At 55.9% G+C, this 21,767-nt stretch overlaps 1 protein-coding gene across 5 annotated transcripts in view; it reads right to left on the reverse strand.

Moving 5' to 3' along the window:
* The window catches only part of ST3GAL2 (ST3 beta-galactoside alpha-2,3-sialyltransferase 2), a 60,379-nt gene that overhangs the window by 7,056 nt on the left and 31,556 nt on the right, over nt 1-21,767 (reverse strand). For 3 of the 5 annotated variants that reach the window (XM_030582215.1, XM_030582213.1, XM_030582214.1), the window contains exons 2-5: nt 21,154-21,238; nt 13,170-14,477; nt 7,191-7,384; nt 877-1,056 (exon numbers count right to left, since the gene is read on the reverse strand). In XM_030582215.1, the coding sequence (XP_030438075.1) occupies nt 877-1,056; nt 7,191-7,384; nt 13,170-13,499 (704 nt within the window). In that variant the 5' untranslated portion in view covers nt 13,500-14,477; nt 21,154-21,238. Of the gene's footprint in view, nt 1-876; nt 1,057-7,190; nt 7,385-13,169; nt 14,478-14,639; nt 14,767-21,153; nt 21,239-21,767 lie in introns of all 5 variants that reach the window. The other 2 variants (XM_030582216.1, XM_030582217.1) reach the window with 2 other exon arrangements.

A 21,767-nucleotide genomic window follows, 5' to 3' on the forward strand; every position in this document is an offset into this window, starting at 1 on the left:
GAATACTTAGGTACCTCAGGCAGTACCACACCTTTCCCGTGGAAGGCAGCAGTGGGGGGCTCTGCAAGCGATCCCTTCCTTCCCTCCCTGCATTAGGAATGGCTCCAATTCACTGTGCAGGTAGAGCAGTGAGGGCGAGTTACCAGCCCGTGTGGTCATCTGCAGGGGGTGGCAGGCCGAGATTACTGCTCGGCTCAGCATTAAACAAGCTTGATGGGAAGCGACAAGCCCATGGGTGGAAGAAGAGCTGCTCAGAGTCTCCCCTGGGCTCCCTTCGCACTGTAGGTGTTAAAGAGTCTGACTTAGGGACCACACATTTCCACTGCCCAGTGGCCTGCTGCCCCAAATTAAGCAGGGAGATGCTGTAATTCTCTCCACGCCAGTCTGGCTCACAGTCAAACCACCAGCTCTCACCCACTCTGCCCTCCTGCCTTCCAGGAGAGTTTAGCTCTGGCGAATGTGACTTGCCCTGCGGATCCGAGCATGGAGCAGAGCCCGGCTAACTTCCCCAGCACTACATCCCACTAGCAAGTCCTCTCCCCTACCTCCTCCGCTTGGGGAGTGCCCTGGGCATTCCTGAATACCACAGGGAGCTGAATGAAAGGCTTATTTAGGGCCTGATCCATTGCCCAAGGAACCAATGGTACCATTCACTACTGGCTTTCGGTGGTGCAGGATTGGACTCTGAGCAGAAACCATCAGAAGATGGCGGCTTCTGTTCATTCCCAGTGCTGCCCTGGGAGCCAGCAGCCCATGGGGACAGGCTCGGTGTTCCCCGGGTGGCACCAGAGGGCCTGGCACACAGCGTCTTGGAGCTTACCGGCCAAAGGCCAGGCAGAAGGGGTGTTTCTTCCCGCAGCCTCGCTGGCTACTCACAATCTGATCTGCCCGGTCGACAGGGCACTCGTGATCCACAGCAGGTCCAGGGCTTTGAAGGGCACCAGCACGAAGCTGACGTTGGCAGGCAGGTTCTTGGCACTCTCTGGGTACATGAAGTGATGGGTGGTCCTGCCCCCGACGTCGGCTTCAAACCCCACGGTGGGAGCCTGGTTCATTCTGCAGAGAGAACAACCGTCTCGTGACCTCCAGGTCATTTGCACAGAGCAGCTGGATTGGTTAGACGCACAGGGCAGCAATTAAAAACTGCAATCCTGCTCCAGCTGGGTACACTGGGTATGTGCTTAGTAATCAATCCAAGGAACCTTTTCCATTCCCTTCCCCGCTGCTCAGCCTCGGGGCTGCCTTCGAGGAGGTCTGTCTCCTCTTCTCTTAGACTTTTTTTTTTTTTTTTAAAGAAATCCCAGCGATGGTCCTGCAGGGTTCAGAACTGCACTGTCCCAAGCCAGCCCACCTCCCCTGGGCTGCTCAGGCCCACTGCCAGGCCCATGCTGAACACCTACAGCCGCCTCTGAACATCGCGTAGCGTTTCGGGAGCTGAGCCGCCAGCCCTTAGCTGTAGCTGTAACCCCATGTCAAGGTGAGCAGCGTTAGTGTGACAGACAGAAGCAGAACTGCAGTCCAGCAAACAATGCACCCAACGCTGCTTCTAAAGCCATGGATTTCCACTTTGGGGCAGGGCCTATCTCACGGGTGGGGTTTGTAATGCACCTGGCCCAGTGGGGCCCCAACTTATAGGAACGGGCACTGCCAGACTGGACCAGGCCAGGGATCCATCCCAGGTGAGATGAGCCCGTGCTAGATGCTTCAGCAGACTGAGCAAGACACCCAGCCCCAGGGAACGCATTTCCCAGCTCCCCGTGTTCCTCAGTGCAGACTAGCTCCATGGGCCAGGGGAAGCGTCCTTGGGAATTTAAAAATCCTCCCCAAAGACTGGCTGAGTTCTAAATAACCAGGGCAGGGCAGTCATACAGACCGACAGGGCTGACGACAGGGGGGAAGCCGGTACAAATTACCGGGGCCCGGTGCTCCGGAAGGGGGCCCAGGGCCCTGCTTCCCTGGCCCTGGTAAGTCGGTCCACCCTTGCTGAGGGGGGTCCAAAAATTTTTTTCACCGGGGCCCGAACCAGCTCTCGGCAGCCCTGCAGAGCGATCTGAACTCCTTGGGAAGATGGCCCCAGTTAAACAAAATGTGGTAAATACATCCAAGGGCCAGGACTGCAAGGAAGCCAGATGGGAGACTGTGCCCTAGAAAGCAGTGACTGAAAAATGAGCTCTTGTGTGATGCTGTGGCATGATCCTTGGATGTACAAGCAGGGATTAGTGAGTTGGAGGAAGGCGATGATCTTACCTTTGAACATGGCACTGATAGGACCGATACTGGAATCGTGCGTTCAGTTCTGGGGTCCACATTTTAAGAAGGATGTTGAAAAATGGAAGAGGGGCAGAAAGAGCTGGAGAAGACACCGTAGAGCGAGAGTTAGACCTCTGTCTGTTCAGCTCATCAGAAGGCCAATTGCAAGGTGATCAGATTAGCGTGTAGGTACCTTCACCGGGAGAACATCCCTGGTACTAATAAGGTCTTGAATCGAGAGGAGAAAGACTGAACGAGAACCACTGGCTGGAAGCTGAAGCCAGACAGAAATTAGGCACAAATTGCTCCCAGTCAGGGTGACTAGCTGGTAGCAGAGGGTTCTCCATCTCTTGATGCCTTCAGCTCAAGGCTGGATGCCTTTCAGGAAGATCTCATCGAAGTCAAGTTGCTGGGTTTCATACAGGGCTATCTGGGTGCAATGTAATGGCCTGTGATACACCAGCGATCAGGCTGATCTAATGGTCCCTTCTGGCCATGAACATTATTAATATAGGAACTCACTGGCTCTTCCCTGCTGCGGAGTCACGTTTCTCTTGTGATTTTGCTCTTTTCCACCACCCAGAGCTCCTTGCTGCACTCTGCCACATCACCCATAGTCCAAGCTGCATTTCACCACTACGTGGCAGCAGTGAAGCAGGAATTGGGCAAGGAGCCGGTTTCAGGAGAAGCCCAGGCTGCACGCGTTTCAGGCCTGGCTTGCGGCCTCAGTAGCGAGCATCCTTTCCAGGTTGAAACTGTCCCCAAGACACAGACAGATGGAATGTGACTAACCCCATATATGTTCTATTACACACACACACACAAAGACAGGAAACACCCTAATTACAGGCACCTGTGCAGCCTCCCGTTAGCCCCCGGTGCTGCTGCCTGGCGATACAGGCTTTAATGACATGACCACTTTCCGTGCAGCTGGCTCATTTTGTGCGCAGGATAGGGCAGTGCTCAGATAATGAACAGCTAGGGACAGTTTTGACTGCGATCCACAGGTCAGTAACCACTGCCCCCCAAACAAACAGCACCAGAGACTGCTGGCACGGTGACATGAAGGAGCATGGATCCCTGATCGAGCCATCACAGGGGATGCACAGGCCGGCCTGGAGAACATTCTCCGTGAGCTTCCCTGAGGATGGGCGATTAGAGACAGGGCAGCAATAGAGGAGTTTGTCAGCGTCAGGAGCTGGTTTCTGGAGCAACGTCCTAACGGAAGGATCGATACAATTCCACTGGGGCAGCGAGACTGCAGCAAAGGTGAAGCTGGAACAATTCCTGCCTCCTGCAGCAGCTGCTGCATTCCGGCTCCAGCACTGTTCTCGGCGAGCTATGTACGGGTAGGGCCCTACCCAATTCACGGTCCATTTTGGTCAATTTCACAAGTGCAGGATTAAAAATATATTATATTATATTATATTATATATAATCAGATTTCACGATTTCAGCAATTTATAATCTAAAATGTCACGGGGTTGTAACTGTAGGAGTCCTGACCCAAGAAGGAGCTGGGGGGTGGGGGGGTGGGAAATCACAAGGTTATTGTTGGGTGGTACTGCTATCCTTACTTCTGCGCTGCTGCTGCTGGGTGCTGCCTTCAGAGCTGGGCGGCCACAGAGCAGCAACTGTTAGCCTGGCGCCAGCTCTGACAGCAGCACCCAACAGCCGCCGCTCTGCGGCCGCCCAGTTCTGACGGCAGCACAGAAGTAAGGGTGGCAATACCCCCGCTCCCCCAAATAACCTTGTGACCTCCTGCAATTCCCTTTTGACTCAGGACCCCCAGTTTGAGAATCGTTGGTCTTCCCCGTGAAATCTGTATAGCATAGGATAAAAGCACACAGAAGACCAGATTTCCCAGAGGGAGAGCAGATTTCATGGTCTGCGATGCATTTTTCATGGCTATGAATTTGGCAGCACCCTACGTACGGGGCAGGAAGAACAGCCTGATTTTCAGACACCAAGCTGAGCTGGCAGGTAGAGCAAGTTTTGTTCTGGCTTAGGTGAGCGAACAGCCTCTGAAAGTCAGAGGGAGAGTAAACAACAGCCAGGCATTTCTACAGCGCCTTCCATCCTGAAGGCTCCTGGGGGCTTCATGAACCTTTCCATGCGTGGGGCAGCACCACTGAGAGGCAGCTGCCACAAGACAGAGAATGCTGGGCTGGCATCCTGCCTAACAGCTGGGCAGAGCAATGCACATAGCGAGGGCTGATTCTGGTCAGTGAGGGCTGGGCAAGCCTCTGCACTGACAAAGACAGATGGGACCAGTTATCCAGGCAGACTCTCAGCTGCAAGACAGGGCTGGTGTTTTGGGGAGAGGCCCATTCTTGATCACAGACTTACTTCACAAGTTAGGAGTTTTCCCCCGGGATTCTCCCACTGCACAATCTCAGCGCCTAGCACCTGATGCTTGCTGCAGAGGAGCCTGGAGGCACAGGGGTGGCCTCCCATGTCAGCCAAGGAGCCTGGATTGGTCTCAAAGCCCTCACCTGGGTTTGGATACTTTTGGAGCCATAATTTCCCATGGCTGTGGAGCTCCAGTGTTTGAGAGAACCCTGGGTCAGCATTCACTAAGACGGGTCTCTCCCTGCAGCTGAACGTTCCAAGCCCCACTCAGAGCCAGGGCGACAACGTCTCCTGTCCCCCACTTCCCTGGCAGAGCAGCAACTCCATGTGGGAAGCTGGTCCCCAGGGGCCTCCCTCCTGCATATAGGAGACCCCGGCCCAAATATATCCTCCCTGATCCTGTGCAGTCCCAGGGTCCCCAGAATCCAGCCTCTGAACAAACACAACCCTCCGCGTGCCAGCAGTCACGGGGCCCGTGTCAGAGAGTGAGCTCCAGTGGGCAGAGGACAAAGCCAGCAGGAGTGAGCACAGCGGTAAGATAGCAAAGGCAACCGGGCTGCATCCAGCTGAGCCACTGGCCAGCTTACAACAAGGGGGAGTTCCTCCTGCTAGCTGCGAAGGGAAGGAAGGGGGTGGAGAAGAGTCTATGACCAGGCCAGTGATTCAGCCCTAGCTACGCCGTGGTGCGGAGCCAGGCCTGGCCAGGGAAGGCCACGGGGAAGGGAGGAAGGTGTCAAGGTGTCTGACAAGGACAGAGGAACAGCCAGATGTTCTAGCTGCTGCTCAGGGTCATCCAGTGACCAGCACAAGGAGAATGATAAAAACGGACAGCGAGCAGCTGATCCACCCGGACCATTCCGCCAAGGTTCTTGGTAAGAGGCCTTCGGGCTTCCCGAGAGGGGAAACCAGCATGCGGAGCAGGGTGCACAGCAGTAAGGTCTTCAAAAGGTCTTAGGAACACCAGCGGCACCAGGACTTGTGCTCCCCAGGTGATTCAGGAGATCTGAACCCCGTCCCCCAGAGATTCAAAGGGCTCTTGGGCCTGCGTGGGCAATCGCACCTGGCCGTTCTTATTTTGGGGGCACAGAGCATGGATCAGAGAGCAGAGTTGTCTCAGGACGCAGCTGGACTGGGAAGTGAAGGCCAGATGGAAGGAAGGTCCTCCCAGCAGGGCTAAACACCTTGGAGGCCAAAACACCCAACCACTGTATACCCCGCAGCCCCCACCACTGCTGCCACGCACAGCAAGTGAGGGATCCCTGGCCCCTCTAGTGCAGAGATGGGCATTGCGGCGGGGAACCAAGAAGGAAGGAGGTGGGAGACCCTACCATGAAGGCAGATGAACCAGTGCCAGATCAGCCAGCAGCCTCCTGCACTGCCCTGGCCAGGGGATCCCCACCAGCGATTTCTGACCTCAGCTTAGCTTGTGTTTGACCCAGGCCACGTCGCGGGGTCTCTAACCCTGGACGCATCTCTACTGGTCATCCTGAGCATTGCAAGTAGCCGACTCTTTCCACCCTGCGCCTGCACTGTGCCTCCAAAGCATGCTGGGAAACCTGCCTTCCTACCCCACCCATTGGGGGAGGCCACGGGGAAGCTGGGTACAGAGATTTTATCGTTCCACTGTTTAAATGATCAGAACTAGAAAGGTCTTTAGAAGAATGGAGAACGATTGTTCCTCCCCACCACTGCCATTTACTACAGCCTCCAAGTCGGGCTGAGAGTGAGTGTGGGGACCTGGGAACTCAGGAGCGGGGAGCAGCTGCCTTTCCTTGTAGCTGCTGGGCTGGAGACTCATCCCCATTGCATCCCTGGCCCCACCGTGGGCTTGTGGACCTGGAGCTGGGAAAGCCCATGCTGGAGTGTTCACACGGCATCGTGAACCTGGGCTGACAGCTGCTGGACACGGGTCTTGCAGTCGTGCTAAGACCTCCGGCCACGCTACAGACCAGGGCTTGGACCCGAAACACAGCAGGACCTGGGCTCTGACTCACTTCCTAGCCCGCTCCTATGGCCTGGGTCCCGAGCGCTGGCTGCCCCAAATCCGACTGATCCATGTGTGGATGGAAGGGGGTATGGGCTCAAACCTGAGTCACAGCCTGGGCTCAGTGTGCAGTGGAGACACACCCAGAGAGGCTGCGACCTGACATGGCATGTGCTAAACACTGCAGCAGCCTCACACAGCAGCTGCCTCTCTGCACACCCCACTCCCTGCTTTCCAGGGCAGGTCCCAGCCTGGCTGTCCTGCGTTCTGCTGTTCATCAGAGACAGCCACTCCCCAGTGACACGACAGCCCCCGATAGACACAGCTCTTCCCAAGACTGGAGTTAATGAAACAAGGAGAAGCCCCAGCCTAGGGAGGGCGGTGGAGGCGGAGGACTCAGCCAGTACAGAGCCAGGCCCGAGTGAGCAGGTGCCCTCTGAGGACTGGGGGGGGGGGGGAAGCTGCTCTGAAATGAAGGCAAGAGCAAAGCACTTCCACCTAGTTTGCTCAGACATGATCCGACGCGAAAGCCGGCCCAGCGCTGAGACTGTGCCTCCGTCCGCAGCTCACCGCTCCACGGGAGCCAGCCAAACCGACCACCCACCTCATGACGAAGTCGTGCCTGTCGATCTCTCGCCCGTAGCCAGAGCCGCGCAGGTTGCCCGAGTTGCCCACCACAGCGCAGCGCCGGCACTTCCTGGGGTCGCGGGAGCCGTAGGGGTTCTCACCCGGCACGATCTGGAAGAGCTTGCCCAGGACTTCATTAGTGTTGTGGGATTTGAACTGGGGCTGCAGCATCTGCAGAGACACACAAGGGCCAGTGAGATGCCAGGCCGGGAGAGGTTTCTATAGCACCCATCTCCAGCCGCCCACCTGGGCTAGACAGTCCTGCTGCCAGGCACTGCTCAGACTGCGCCCATCGGCCTCTGCTCCTGGGGCACCGTGCAAAGGAGGAGATGGTACCGGCCTTAGCAGCGAGCTCCTGCGGGCACAGGAGAAGCATGACCAGCGCTCCTGGGACAGGACCAGAGACCCACAGTGGTGGTGGGGGAAATCGGAGGAGAAAGGAAGGGGCAAGATGTTAAAGCAGGGGTGGGCAAACTTTTGGGGCTGAGGGCCATATCTGGGAATAGAAATTGTATCACAGGCCATGAACACTCACGAAATTGGGGTTGGGGCGTGGGCTCTGGCTGGGGGTGCGGGGTCCAGGGCAGGGCCAGAAATAAGGAGTTCAGGGTGCAGGAGGGGGCTCTGGACTGGTGCTGAGGCTGAGAGGTTTGGGCTGCAGGAGGGGGCTCCAGGCTGGAATCGAGAGGTTCAGAGGGTGGAGGCAGGAGATTGGGCCATGGGGGGAGCAGGCCCCGGGCAGTGCTCACCTCAAGTGACTCCTGAAAGCAGCAGCATGTGCCTTCTCTGGCTCCTACACAGAGGCGTGGCTATGCTGCCCTGTCCACAGGGGCCAGCCCTGCAGCTCCCATTGGCTGTGGTTCCTGGCCAATGGGAGCTGCGAAGGCGGCGCTTGGGGTGGGGGCAGTGTGCAGAGCAGAGCCCTCTGGCTACCCCTAACTGTAGGAGCCGGATGGGGGACATGCCGCTGCTTCCGGGAGCCAAGTGGAGCGGCCCCCACCCCTGCTCCCTGGCTGGAGTGCTGGAGCTGGTGCATGGAGCGGCCCCTGACCCTGCTCCCCAACGGGAGCCTGAGGGCCAGATTTAAATGGCTGGCGGGCCACATCTGTCCCGCGGGCCGTAATTTCCCCACCCCTGTGTTAAAGGAACAGCAACATATTTTGAGTCTGGGCCCAAGACTTCTGCCCCGTCCCGCAACCCTTGTGCCTTTAAAGACAAGGTTAAAAGTGCCAGACCTTGGGATGGCTTTGATCCCATACAGCTTCAGCAGTAGGTAGGCTTTGCTGCAGCACCCAGAGGGCACAGACCAAAAATAGCCCATAGGGGATTACTCACGCTGCCTGGGTTCAACCCCCAGCTGGATAACAAGCTGAAGCAGTTGGCACACCGGCTACCACACATCAGCTACTGCTACTCCCACTCCAAGTCTCTCTTGCAATTGAGTGGTTGGGGAAGCCAGCTTGGCTGCCCAATGGGCAGCTTGGGTCTCTTACATGCTTTGAATGGACTGTAAGACTTTGCATTTAAGCGGAATCCTTTGGAGACAAAAGCACCTCGGAGAACCAGCAGCATCAGGTTTCAAATTCTTTGCATTTCTAACTATGCAGTTTCCTTCCCTCTGTCATTTACACTATTCTGGCCTAGTAACGTGGGTGTAGTCAGGCGGGGTGTGGTTTTGTCTGGTTTTTCTTCAGGAGATGGAGCTTACAACCAGGGCGGTGTTATGGGGGTGTCTGTGACCCTTCCAGACTGGGTCCTTATGTCTGAAAGCTCCTTATTCGGCACCATTAAACAGGAACACAGAATTGCCAGAGTGGACCACACCCAAACCCCATCTAATCCACATTCCATCTCCAGCAACTGCAAGGACCCCAGGGTAGGCAGCCAGGGGATAATCTGCCTCCACATGAGGACACCTCCTGGTCTCTGAGCCCATCGTCTTGCAATTTTGTCCCCGCTTGGACAGCAGAACTGACCTAGCAAAGTCACCCTCCCTTCCAGTGCACTGCCCTGCCAGACTCTTTCACACTAGAGTGGCAGCAGGCTGGTTTGCCAGCACTGCAGGGGAAGCTGTAATGAAACCCATCGCCAGCCAGACGGAAGAGCGTCAAGAAGGATGGTTCACATAGTGCTGGCGGCTGGCCTGGCGCGTTGGAGACAAGTGAGACGATGAGGGACCCAATTCTCACTCACGCTGCTCACTTCCTTATTCTTGAGTTACACCCACACACGAGTGGACGTGGGCCCACGGTGCTTAAAAAACACAATCGCGCTGGAAGGCAGGAGGGTCTAATGGACTCTGCAGATCTGGGGTCAGCTCCCTGGCTCTGCCACAGACTCCCGGGCTGACCCTAGCCAAGTCTCTTATTTCTCCCTGTGCCACTGGTTTCCATCTATAAAATGAGGATAGTGCTTTACTGGGGTGTTAAGGAGGAACTCAGGGTTTGTGGGGCTCAGGTACTGCAGGGATGCAAATTCTTACAGGTCCCAGCCAGTGATTTTGGTCCGCGTTGCCGTGAGAGCATCTCGTATGAAGCACCTGCCTTGTTCTGCCCAGCAGCCAAACGCAGCAGGCTACAGAAAGGGAGGCAGAAGGGCAGCTTGGTGCGGAGAGCCGAGACACCCCCCAGGGCACCAGAGAAACATGCTATTGTGCCAGCTGATGGCTCCAAGCCCAACGTCTCCCATCCCTGCAGAGGGACGCTCTCCCGACCGCCCACCCATCGGTCTGGCCCAAGAGCATCATCGGCTTTTCTAACAGCCACCAAAGCCCCCCCGGATGGTAACAGTTTGCAGGGCCAGCTAGGTCATACGGGAGCCAGTGACTGCAGTGGAGCAGCTCCCGATTCCCAGCCCCCCCCCCGCCCAGTGTGGGAACTGTCTCAGGAGTAACACTGCGTAAAGGCAATCATCAATATTTAAACAGCCCGATGCGCCTGCTCCCATAGCTAGAGTCTGCTGTCTGAGGGAAATTAGGCCATTCCACTCCAGCAGCTGCTGCGTGGTCGGCAGCCATCACCTCCAGCCTGTGCCCCAGTGACAGCCCCCAGTCAAGAGGGGTGCCCAGCCAGGCAGGCACTAAGGCAGGTTCTGCAGGGGAGACAGTGCATGCCACTCTGATGCCCACTTAGCAGCACTCCCCTGGATTGCTGGGAGTTGGGAACATGCCAGTAAAGCTGCTGGGCTGGTTGATAACAATCCCGAGGCACTCTCTGCTCACAGGAGACACAGGCTGGAGTGAAGGGGGTCAGTGCTAACCACAATTTCGAAGGAACCATCCAGCCAAGCCAGGGAAAGAGTGGGAAGGACTCTATTGCCCAGGGGATTAGGGCACTTGCCTTGGATGTGGGACACCAAAGTGAGTAATTTAGACAGAGTGGAATAGCCTGAACCATTCCAGAATAGCCCATAGCCCTGTGGCCAGGGCTCCCTGCTGCAGTGGAGAAGAGCCAACCTCACAGCCCTTCTCCACGTCAGCAGTGGGGGGCGGTACATGAACCCAGACCCCCACTCCCCGGTGAGTACCCTACTCACAGGGCTAAAGCTCACACTTGAAACTAAATGCAGGGGTCAAAGGAAACGTTCCGGCTTCTCCCGTCTGGTGGAAGCGATTCAGGGAACTCGGCAGGAATTCACCAATACTTGGGTCAGCCCCAAACTGCCTTTTTCAGCCAACAAACCATCCAGCTGAAAAACGTCACCCAGCCCTACCCGTTCACCAGCCGCAAATCCAGGGCTAGTGTAGGGAGAGTGGGGGAGGCAGAGCTTTCCCACTTCTCATTCAGGGGCTGAGGTGAGTTTATCCACTTTTTTTTTTTTTTAGCCACTGGAGCAGGGCTCTTGGTGCCCGGAGCCAGCATTGGGTGGGGGTAACAGAATGAGCCCCTCGTGGCAGATCAAGAGCCCATGCACCATCACAACTGATGGGGACAGGCGGGGAGCACAGGAGCTCTCGTGGACTCCCGGAAAGGACGTGGGAGATCCCAAGGACGAGAGCTAAGATCTCCTTCTGCTCGCTCGGCCTGAGCCCCTCCATTAGCAGCTGGACCAGCCAAGGCTGTGCCAAAGCAATAGCGGCCTCTCCAGCACATAGCCCCAGCAAGCTGCGCACAGAGCCGTGCAGCAACAGGCAGGAAAGGCTGCGATCCCATGGACAGACAGGGCTCATTACCCAGAGCTATTTGGCAAACAAGAGGCTTCTGTCTCCACGCCACCTCTTGGTTACTAAACCTGGAACATCAACTAATGGCCCTGCCACGAGGGATGGGGCAGCCCCCTCCCAGTACAGGCCAGTGTTGCACATGGAGCAAAGAGAAGAGTGTGAAGAGCAGGAACACCGCCCCCACCCCCGGGTCCTGCACAGCTCAGGCGCCAGGGGACAGGCCTAGCAGGAGAGGCTGCTGTTGCTGCGGAGAGAGATCCGGTCACCCTCCCAAAACAAGCCAGCCAGTTCCCAGACAGCAGCCAGGGCGAGATGCAGGAGGCTGATGCAGCCTTCTGTTGGGAATGGGGTGTAGCTGCCAGGCCCCACTGCAAGCTAGGCTGGCCAGGCTGCTCTGGGAACAACTACTTTTGGTCCATGGGGTCCCAGATGCACCGAGCCCCCTCAGCTCAGCAATGGCTACACGCACTCGGAACTTCTGGAAGAATGAAAAGTACAACCTGGCAACTGGCAGCTTCCCTCCCCCCATCTTGGCAGCTGCATGTGGGCACCTGGACAGGTGGCAAGCTGGACAGCTGGCTTGAAACCCAGAACCAAGGCATCTGCATGTCAGGGTCCCCAAATTGCCTGTGGCACACAGCACCCAATAGCAGGGCGGCTGCAGGCAGCAGGACAAGATCTAAAAAGCCTCGTTTTCACATTGGCATCGCCCTTCCCATGGAAAAGAATCTCTCTGTGCACAGGCAGCAACGCCAGCAGCAGAGATCCCCTCAATCCCTGGCATCTTATTTGGGTTTCAGGACATCTGCCTCACACCTAAGCAGGTGCTCCCACAGCCCCATCATCTGCATGAGCACCATGACCGTCTGCGCCAGGAACGTGCCAGGATTCTCTGTCCAGGGTAACAGGGAGACGGGATCTTTACTTGATACACAGTTAGAGAGCAGAGGGGATCTATCCTCGACAGCACACACTGGAACTGGGGGCCGAGGAGGGGGGGAAAGAGGAGTCTTCAGCCCACGCGAGCTGATGTTCTCGGGGTGTCCCCTCCCCTCCATGGATAGATTCATCTCCCTGTGAGGTGAGCTTCACCCCATTTTAAGCTGGGGAAACAGAGGCCAGAAGAGTGACTCACCTGAGGCTAGGGAGCAAGTCAGTGGCAGAGCTGGGATGGGAGCCCAGGGGTGTGATTTTACACCAGTGCTGGCAGGACCGAATGGCAGAGCTGTGCTCCCTGGTGAAAGTGACTTGATGAGAAGTGGGCAATGGAGAGTCAGGTCCAACTCCCAGCTGTGCTGTGTGCACTAACCACTAGACCGCACTGCTCCCTGCAGGCTAGACACGGGACTGCCCCTACTTCCCCAAACTCCACCCTCTGTTCACTGCACTCAGCCCCAGGGAAGGCAGTGGGGCTGCACAGAGGTCACTGAGGCAGTGCTCAGCCTGGGAGATTGCATCATTGCAGGAGCATGAGCTAGGAGGAGCCCAGCTGGGCTCAGGACCAGCGTTGACAGACAGCCAAGGCCTGTCTGATTGGGAGGCCCTGAGAGCCAATGGAGGATGCGCCCTAGCAGGCAGGTTACAACTAGGCCGCCAGCAAACTCTGGCCCCTAGAGGGGAGCGGGTCAGTCATTCGAGCAGACCTCCCGGGAGGCCAAGGAACGCGGCTTATCCAGCAGCAGTGCAGCCTCTGGGTGGGTGAGACAAACTGCAGGGATGCAGGAGACTCCCTCCCTCCCAGCACAAGTGCTTGAGATCCACCGACCCACGGCCCCCTGGCAGGGGCTCACTCACCATCCACCACCTCTGGACATCCAGCGGGAGGTCCATGTTCTCCTTGGTCCACACCGGGGAGATGTTGCTGTCGTAGTGGCTGGTGAACCACGCCAAGGCCCCTGCGTCCTCCGTGCACCTGTGGCAGGCGCACCCCTCCCCGAGGCGCCCGCCCTGGCTGAGGCGCTGCATGCCGGCGTAGCCGGGCACCAGTTTGACCCGGTGGAAGCCTCCTGGGCTGCCGGAGTCCAGGTAGGCCATGCTGGGGTGCGAGTACGTGAAGAGAAGTGACATGACGAAAGCCAGCAGGAAGGCAGTCGAGAGAAACCAGAACCGCAGGGAGCACTTCATGGTGGAGGGGGGAGAGGAAAGGACCACCCTGCCAGGGCCGGGGGCAGGGGTGGGGTCACCGGGTCCGCTGCTGATGTGCCAGCCAGCCTGTGCCGACAGTACGCTGCCCACCCTCTCCACGGCAGCAGGGCATAGGGCAGGCTGGGGGGATGCACAAGACAGGGGGGAAGTACACTGGAGATTGGCACAGTGACACGTCCAGCTCCCTGGGGGCTCTTTAATAACCGCAGGTGCAGTCACATCTCTCGATGCCCAGAGCCCAGCTGGGCCCCAGATGCTCCGTTACAAGCCAAGGCAGGGAGCGAGGGAGCTGCTGGAAGTCCGGCTGTCAGTCCCCAAGCCCTGGATTAACAAGCAACAGGAGCCTGAGTCTCTCGTGGGCAAACAGCTCCCTTCTGCCTTGGGCCCCAAAGGGGAGCCGTGCTCCTCATCTCCTGCAAGCTCCGCTGGCCCGGGGAACGAAAGGAGCAAGTCTTGGTGCGCGCAGACCCAGGATCTAGCCCCTTGTCGGCCGGTCACCTGCTGCAAGACACTGTCCAGGACGGGGAAGAAAAGCGCATCTCAGGGGGACTCTGCGTAAGGGGCTAGAGAGCCAGGTTCCCACTGCGCCTCGCCCGCATCTGGTTGGCTGCTGCTTTCCATCAGCGGCTCCTCGCAACTGAGGGGGCCTCCCTGGCTCTAGTTGCCTGGGAGACAGCTGAGCTCTTGAGGAGCTCCACATCTGTAGCAGGGCCGGGGAACAGCTGCAGCTCGGTGGGGGTCTCTCGGCAGCTCCCCGCCCCACCCCCGGGCTGTGTGCGCAGCTCCTGCTCAGCCCTTCCACGTGCTCTCAGGAACCCCCAGCTGGCGTTCAGCTGCAGCCTCCCTCATGCTCTCCGGAAGCCGGCCTTCCCTGCTGCGTAGGCCTTTCAATAATCCCCTGGCAATCTTCCCCTGCCGCTCGGCTGGAGGAGCTTCTGCTGTGACAAAGCCCTGGAACTGCAAGGGGACAGGGATAGGGGAGAAAAGATTTAAAAAAAAACATAAAAAAAACCATAAATAGCATATTAAAAAAAGCTCAACTGCTAAACCCCACAGAGCCAGCCACTGCCACCAGGAGCCTAAACTCAGCTAGGGGGCAGCTAGAGCCCAGCAGCCCACCTGGGGCTGGTGAAGTAGAGAAGCTAGATGAAGATCTCTGAGTGGTCAGGGAGAGTCCTGAAACATGTCCCCTTCTCCCAGTCCGCCTCATGCTCCATCTGAACGGCCGTGGTACGCCAGGTCCTCTCTGGTGGGAGAAGAGGAAGGGGCACCCCTGCTTCGAGACCACTTTGCCTGGTCTCTTGTTCAGTTTGGCACCGGTCACAAGCACGGTGAGGTTGGAAGTCACTGCGTGAGTCAATCCCCCTCTGACCCCCCATCACGAGAGAGATTGTATGGTTAGGTGCAGTTGCTTGGAGAGGCCCAGGGCTTCCACAGTCAAGATGAGCCACTCACTCCCTGGAGACCCTTCCCAATGCCCAGACCCCACAGGTCCTCTTGGAGCCACCAGAGCTCAGGTTAGAGCCATGCCATCAACCTGCACAGATATAACGCTGCTTCTCTGGGCTAGCTCACGACCACCTCTAGAAGGTCAGTGCAGTCACAACAGCCCCTGGGAGATGCTGCGCAGGGCCCCACAGTCAGGGTGGAAAGGGCAGCCCCCACCGGCAGTCTGTGGGGTGGGTCACACTTCTTTAGAGGCTCTTTGATACCTACCCTCCGTGGATTTTGCTGGGACACAATGTGAACCCGCTCCTCACACGCCTCTCTTTGCTCCACCTGGAGGCTGCTCTTCAGGCCCCTACTGCAACACCTGAGGGACTATACACACTCAGAAGCAGGGCCTAACCCAGGCCTGCCAGGACAAACCACCTCTGCCCCAGGTCAAGCCAGAGCAACCACTGCCACGAGCAGGCATTGCGTCCCCAAGGGCTCTGATTACAGATCGTTCCAGGGAAGGTGCTGCCCATGCACAGAACAGCTCAGGACTGGCTGAGGGAGGGATGAGCAAGGGTTAAGGTGGCCGCGTGGCTCAGGATTAGCAATGGCGTCTAGGCCCTTTCACTTCTAGGTGGCCAGTTCAAGCCTGGCTCCGTCAGTGGCTGCTGCACCACAGAGCCCTTTGGGTGATCTCAGTCCAGTTCCTCCTGCATTTGAGAAGGGAGCGTTCTCCTCAGAGATGCAGGAGGCCATGTGCAGCAATGAGAAGAGAATGGGGTCAGGAGCCAATCTGAGATGCTACAGAATTGATCCTCAATCTCTACCACCACCAGCTTCCTGTGGGCAAGCGGCTTGGTCTATGCTTCAGGTCCCCGTCTGTGCAATGGGGACAACAGGCCTGACCTCCACAGGGGGAGGAGCCGTGTGAAGATAGGCACATGAACCACAGGGGATGCTCAGGTACCACGATGACAGAAGCAAGGTAGGTACCAGAGGAAGGCTGGGCAAGTGGTGAAGGTGCAGATGTGTGGGAGGGATTGGGGCATCAGGAGACCAGAGTTCTATTCCCAGCTCTGCCAGTGGACTCCCTGCACAGGCCGCCCCCAAAGCACTAGGGATGAGTAATTCCCACCAACCCGCACTGGGGAGGGGGACATGTGAGATAATTTCTATCTGTGAAGTAAATCACTGGTACAATTCATTAGCATCTTACCAGAGCACCCAGATGCCCCAGTCACGGACCGGCACCCAACGGTGCCGGGTGCTGTACAAGGATGCCCTTTGCCCCCAAGAAGATTCACCAATGGACCGTGCTGAAGGAGTGCAGATCTTCTGTTGGGCTGGTGTGACGCCCCTCCCTGGGGAGCTCAGCCAGCACGTATCCATAGGAAACAGATGCATTTCTGATACACAGGGGTTTGTATAAAGCAGAGGTGGGTAAACTACAGGCCAGATCTGGCCCGCCAGCCGTTTTAATCCCGCCCTCAAGCTCCCACAGGGGAGCGGGGTCTGGCGCTTGCTGGGGAGCAGCGGCATGGCTCTCCTCTGGCTCCTATGTGTAGGGGCAGCCAAGAGGCTCTGCTCTGCATGCTGTCCCCACCCCAAGTGCTGAACGCGTAGCTCCCATTGGTCAGGAACTCTGAGCTGCAGGGGTGGTGCCTGTGGACAGGGCAGCATGCAGAGCCGCTGGGCCATGCCTCCGCATAGGAGCCAGAGAAGGGACATGCTGCTGCTTCTGGGAGCCACTTGTGGTAAGTGCTGCCCAGAGCCTGCACACCTGAGCTTCCCCCCACACCCCAAATCCCTGCCCCAGCCTTGATCCCCTTCAAATCCTCCAAACCTCTCAGTCCCAGCCCAGAGCCCCCTCCTATACCCCAATTCCTTATCCCCAGCCCCACCCCAGAGCCCTCACTGCCCTCCCGCCCAGGCCCAGAGCCCTCTCCTGCACTCTGAACTCCTCATTTCTGGCCCCACCCCAGATCCCACACCCGTAACCAGAGCCCTCACTCCCTCCCACACCCCAGCCCCAATTCTGTGAGCATTCAGGGCCCCCCATACAATTTCTATTCCCAGATGTGGCCCTCAGGCCAAAAAGTTTGCCCACCCCGGGATAGAATTTCATTTCATGTGTTTGCCTACAGGCGGCCAGTAGGGGGTGTATTTATACCTGCCTAGTCTCTTGTGGAAGCGGACGCTTCTCACCTAGTGAACTGCAGTTCCGGTCTGTAAGCAGTGGGCAACATGACCTTTCAGAAAAGCCTCCCACAGCACTGAGTCCTGCTGCCTCTTACTTTCCTTGATGCTGGACTGTGCAAGGACATGGGAGGAGCCTTCTGCGAGAGCCAAGGCCCAGAGTGCTGTCGGAGGCAGAGGTACGCAGAGCCTGCCAAGGCTTGCAGTCAATTGCTCACAAACCCAGCCAAGCAGAAGATGGACAGTCTTTTCCACTGCACTGCCTGCCTGCCTGGCAGCAGTGCCAAGGTGAGCAGTGCCTCTCTCGATTTCTACCCTAATGCGGCCTTACAGGCCGATCGACTGGCAGCACAGGGAATTTAAAGGCAAATTCAGTGCATGGGTTATTGGAGACCTACATTCATTCATTGCAGTGAGCCAGGAGACGCATCCCCCGCTCTGCCAGGCCTGGATACCACATTGGGCAACCTCAGGTAGTGAGCCACAGCTGGTAAGATCTCAGCTATTAAGGCCTGCCTCCCTGTCAGCCCACTCACTGGCAAGGCAGGAGTGGGCCTGTGGACAGCCCATCTAATCATCGGGAGCCGTGCGACTTGCTGCCAGAGACAAGGTCTGGAAATCCCAGCTGGATCCTGGCTTCCAAGCCCAGAGCAGATGGGATAATGGGATGAAAGCAGGAATGTCCCATGCAGAATGGGAATGAGAAAAACCCAGCACTTGTGGGACCTGCTGGTACTCTCGATTGGCACCCGCGATCACAGCTGTCGATGGGCATACGAGGAAGGGAGTTTAAGCTCCTTTTCCAGTTCATCATCTTCACTCCTGCATGTTCCCGTGCTGAGTGTTTATTGAGGAAGTTCTGATCTATTTCCTGTTCCGGCACTCAGGGCTTAGCTAACCCCTGCTGCTGTGTGTTTGGCTGCCTGTCTGGGACAGGCTGAATGTCCCACTTGAAATGTGATCCTAAGGTAAGTCACCATAGAATAAAAGCTCTGCTGAGAGTACCACCACAGCCTGTCCCCTAATGCGCAGCCCGGCAGAGATGGGGTTGGAATTCCATGGACCACATCCAGCACGGGTTCCAGACACAATGTGCCAATCAACTTCAGTTTCCTCCACAAAGCACCTCCTACCCCCAGCAATGGGTCACAGCCCTCCCTAGAGGGATCCACCAGTTTCCACAGCAATCTCGTGCCCTCTGAGCTGAGCCCAACAGCAAGGAGGTACCAAGGGTGGCATTTGCTGCAAGTCCCAGCATCAAGACCCCATCTTCTGTGAAATCATAAGCTACCTAGAAGCCAGACAGCCACAGCTTTCCTCCAGGTCAAGCTAGGCTGACTTCAGACTGGCCACTGAGAGGTCGGAGGCACTGTATCCCCATTACCCATCCCCTCAGAAGAGGCAATGCGACAGTAACGAGCCTCTGAAAATACCAGTGCAAGTGGCTTATTCACTGTGCTCACCTAGCCTGACCTCCAGCATAACACAGGCCAGAGACCTGCCCCACAGTCATTCCTAGAGCAGATCCTTTAGAGAAACATCCGAGCTTGATATAGATATTGTCAGTGATGGAGAATCTCCCACGCCCCTTGGCAAATTGTTCCAATGGTTAATTGCTCTCACTGTTAAAAAAAAAAATTACACCTTATTTCCAGCCTGAATTTGTCTAGCTCAGGGATTGGCAACCTTTCAAGTGCTGTGCTGAGTCTTCATTTATTCACTCTGATTTAAGGTTTCGCGTGCCAGTAATACATTTTAACGTTTTTAGAAGGTCTCTTTCTATAAGTGTATAATATATAACGAAACTGTTGTATGTAAAGTAAATAAGGTTTTTTAAAATGTTTAAGGAGCTTCATTTAAAATTAAATTAAAACGCAGAGCCCCCCAGACCAGGGGCCAGGACCTGGGCAGTGAGTGCGCCACTGAAAATCAGCTCGCGTGCCGCCTTTGGCGCACGTGCAATAGGTTGTCGACCCCTGGTCTAGTTTCAACTTCCAGCCTTTGGATTGTGTTAGACTTTCCTCTACTAGACTGAAGAGGCCGTTATTAAATATTTGCTCCCCGTGTACATACTTGTAGATTATAATCAAGTCATCCCTTAACCATCTCTTAAGCTAAGCAGACTCAGGGAGCTCAATCTAGCATAAGGCAGGTTTTCTAATCCTTTAATTGTTCATGCCTCTTCTCTGACCCCTCTTCCAATTTAATCAACATCCTACTTGAATTGCGGGCAGCAGAACCAGACACAGGATTCCAACAGAAGTTGCACCAGTACCAAATACAGACGTAAAATCATTTCTGTACTCTTACTTGGGAGTCCCCTGTTTACACATTCCAGGATCACATGTGGCCACACTGTCACACTCAGAGCTCATGTTCAGCTGATTATCCACCACAACCCCCAAATCTTTTTCAGAGTCCCTGCTTCCCAGGATAGAATTGCTCATGTGTAAGCATGAGCTACGTTCTTTGTTCCTACATGTACACATTTATATTTAGCCATATCAACATGCATGGGGTTTGCTTGCACCCAGTTTACCAAGCCAGCCAAATCTCTGTGAATCAGTGACCTGTCCTTTTCTTTATCTACCACCAATGCGTCATCTGCAAACTTTATCAGTGATGATCTTATGTTCTCCACCAGTGCATTAATAAAAATACTAACTAGCCCCCTGGAAACATACCCATTCAAAGATTCCCCATTTACAGTTACATTTTGAGACTTATCAGTTAGCCAGTTTTTAATCCACATAATGTGTCATGATTTTATATCATCCTTTTTTTTTTTTAATTAAAAATGTGCAGTATCAAGTCGAATACCTTATAGAAGTCTGAGTATAGCAGGTCAGCACGACTACCTTTATCAATCAAACTTGTAATCTCATCCAAAAAAAGCTATCAAGTTAGATCCTGTAAAACAATCTTCCATGAACCCTGGCTGATTGCATTCGTTACATTACTCCCCTTTGATTCTTTATTAAATTGAGTCCTGTAGCAGCCACTCCACTATCTTGCTTGGTCATTGGCAGTTTTCTACAATTCCTAACATCTGATTTATACTTCATTACTATTAATTCCCTTTTGCTGCCATTATATATCCAGCTGCCTTCATTTCCCATTTAAACCAGGTCGTGGTTTTTTTAAACCTGCACAGCCTTCTTCCTTGTTTGAGAACACACTCAACGCCTAATAGCCCCAAATGATTCTCAATGGTCAGTCACATTTTTCTGATTAAATTCTTCCTCCCATTTGATTTCTCAGCCATTAAAGACTCACACACCCTTGTTGATAGTCCAGAAAGTCACCATGGTACCATAACGGAAAGGGTATTTGCAGCTATGAGCCCAGCTCATACAAGGAGCCCCCCACCTAAGCCAGTGGGGCTAGCAGTACAGGAGGGTTCACCAGGCTAGCCTTGGACTCTGACATTCCCAGCACTGAAAGCTACGTATTGAGGAGCTGTCTCTCACATCCAATTGCTTCCGCTGGGCTGCCCAAGGACCTGCTTTTGACTGGGCTACGCAAGCCAAGAGGAGCTCCACTCCAGCAACGCCAGACGGACATGGAGCGAGAGGCATAGGCAGCTTGCAGAGGGAAAGGAAGAGAGAAGCCATGCTGCAGATGTAGTTGCTCTGACCTAGAGGCAGATGAGCAGTGTATGACCCAGGCAGGCCACAGCATATTCTGCAACAGGTCAGCACACAGCTGGCATGTGCAGCGCCGGGCAGTGGTTGTCCGGCACATGGGATGCAGCCTTCACATAGGCAACATTTGCTGGGATCCATCATTTCTCTCAGGGATTAACACCTCATAACTCTAAAAAAGTCCCGCCTCAGATCACAGCAACGAATCACAGCTTCCCTGGGCAGGAGGGAACCTGCATCGGGGCCTGTGTTTAAACACGGAGTATGTGAACTGGAGCCAAAACAAATCAAACTAGGGAGAAGGGGGAGCCAGTTCAGACTGAATCCCTCCCAACAGCCCCAGCCATCTCACTCACCTCCTCAGGTGGCTCCTCTATCCATTCATTTGACCACCTGCTCACTCCCGCAGCTCTTCGTGCAAGGCCCCAACCCTTCCACTCCCTGCGACAGAAAAACAGCATCAGCGCTGGCTGCCAGCTGGTGCGGTCCACAGTTCTCTCAAGGCCTAACCCAATGCCTCTCCAACTCTGCCACCGTGCAGGGCAGAGACCATGTCCTCTCCCACCAGAACAGTGCCCCCGTCCCACACACAGCCCTCCCCGGCTCTCTGCTTCATTTCACAGGCCACGCTGTGCTCACACCATAGCTGAGAGCCACTGAGCTAACTGGGCCCAGAGTCATTTCAGAGGCAGATTGTCCCCCCCTCAGTTCTGCCATCAGTGACGAGGCTTTGTCTGCCCGTCCCCAGGGCCGAGCTCCTGGGAGCAGGAGGAGAGGCAATGCCTGGCTATGGAACGTGCGTCTGTCAGGGCCCAGACCTCACCCCCGGCTGCTCTTGCGGCAGATCTCTGGTCTGGCTTCTCCATGGGATGGCCACCGTCCCCACGGCAGAGTTCATCCTTCTCTGCGTAGCGACCAAGTGAGTGACTGTGCGCGCAGAACATAGTCCGGTCCCACCCCTTTGAGGGCA

This window comes from Gopherus evgoodei, chromosome 12 (assembly GCF_007399415.2).
Source record: "Gopherus evgoodei ecotype Sinaloan lineage chromosome 12, rGopEvg1_v1.p, whole genome shotgun sequence".
Classification (NCBI taxonomy): Eukaryota; Metazoa; Chordata; order Testudines; family Testudinidae; genus Gopherus; species Gopherus evgoodei.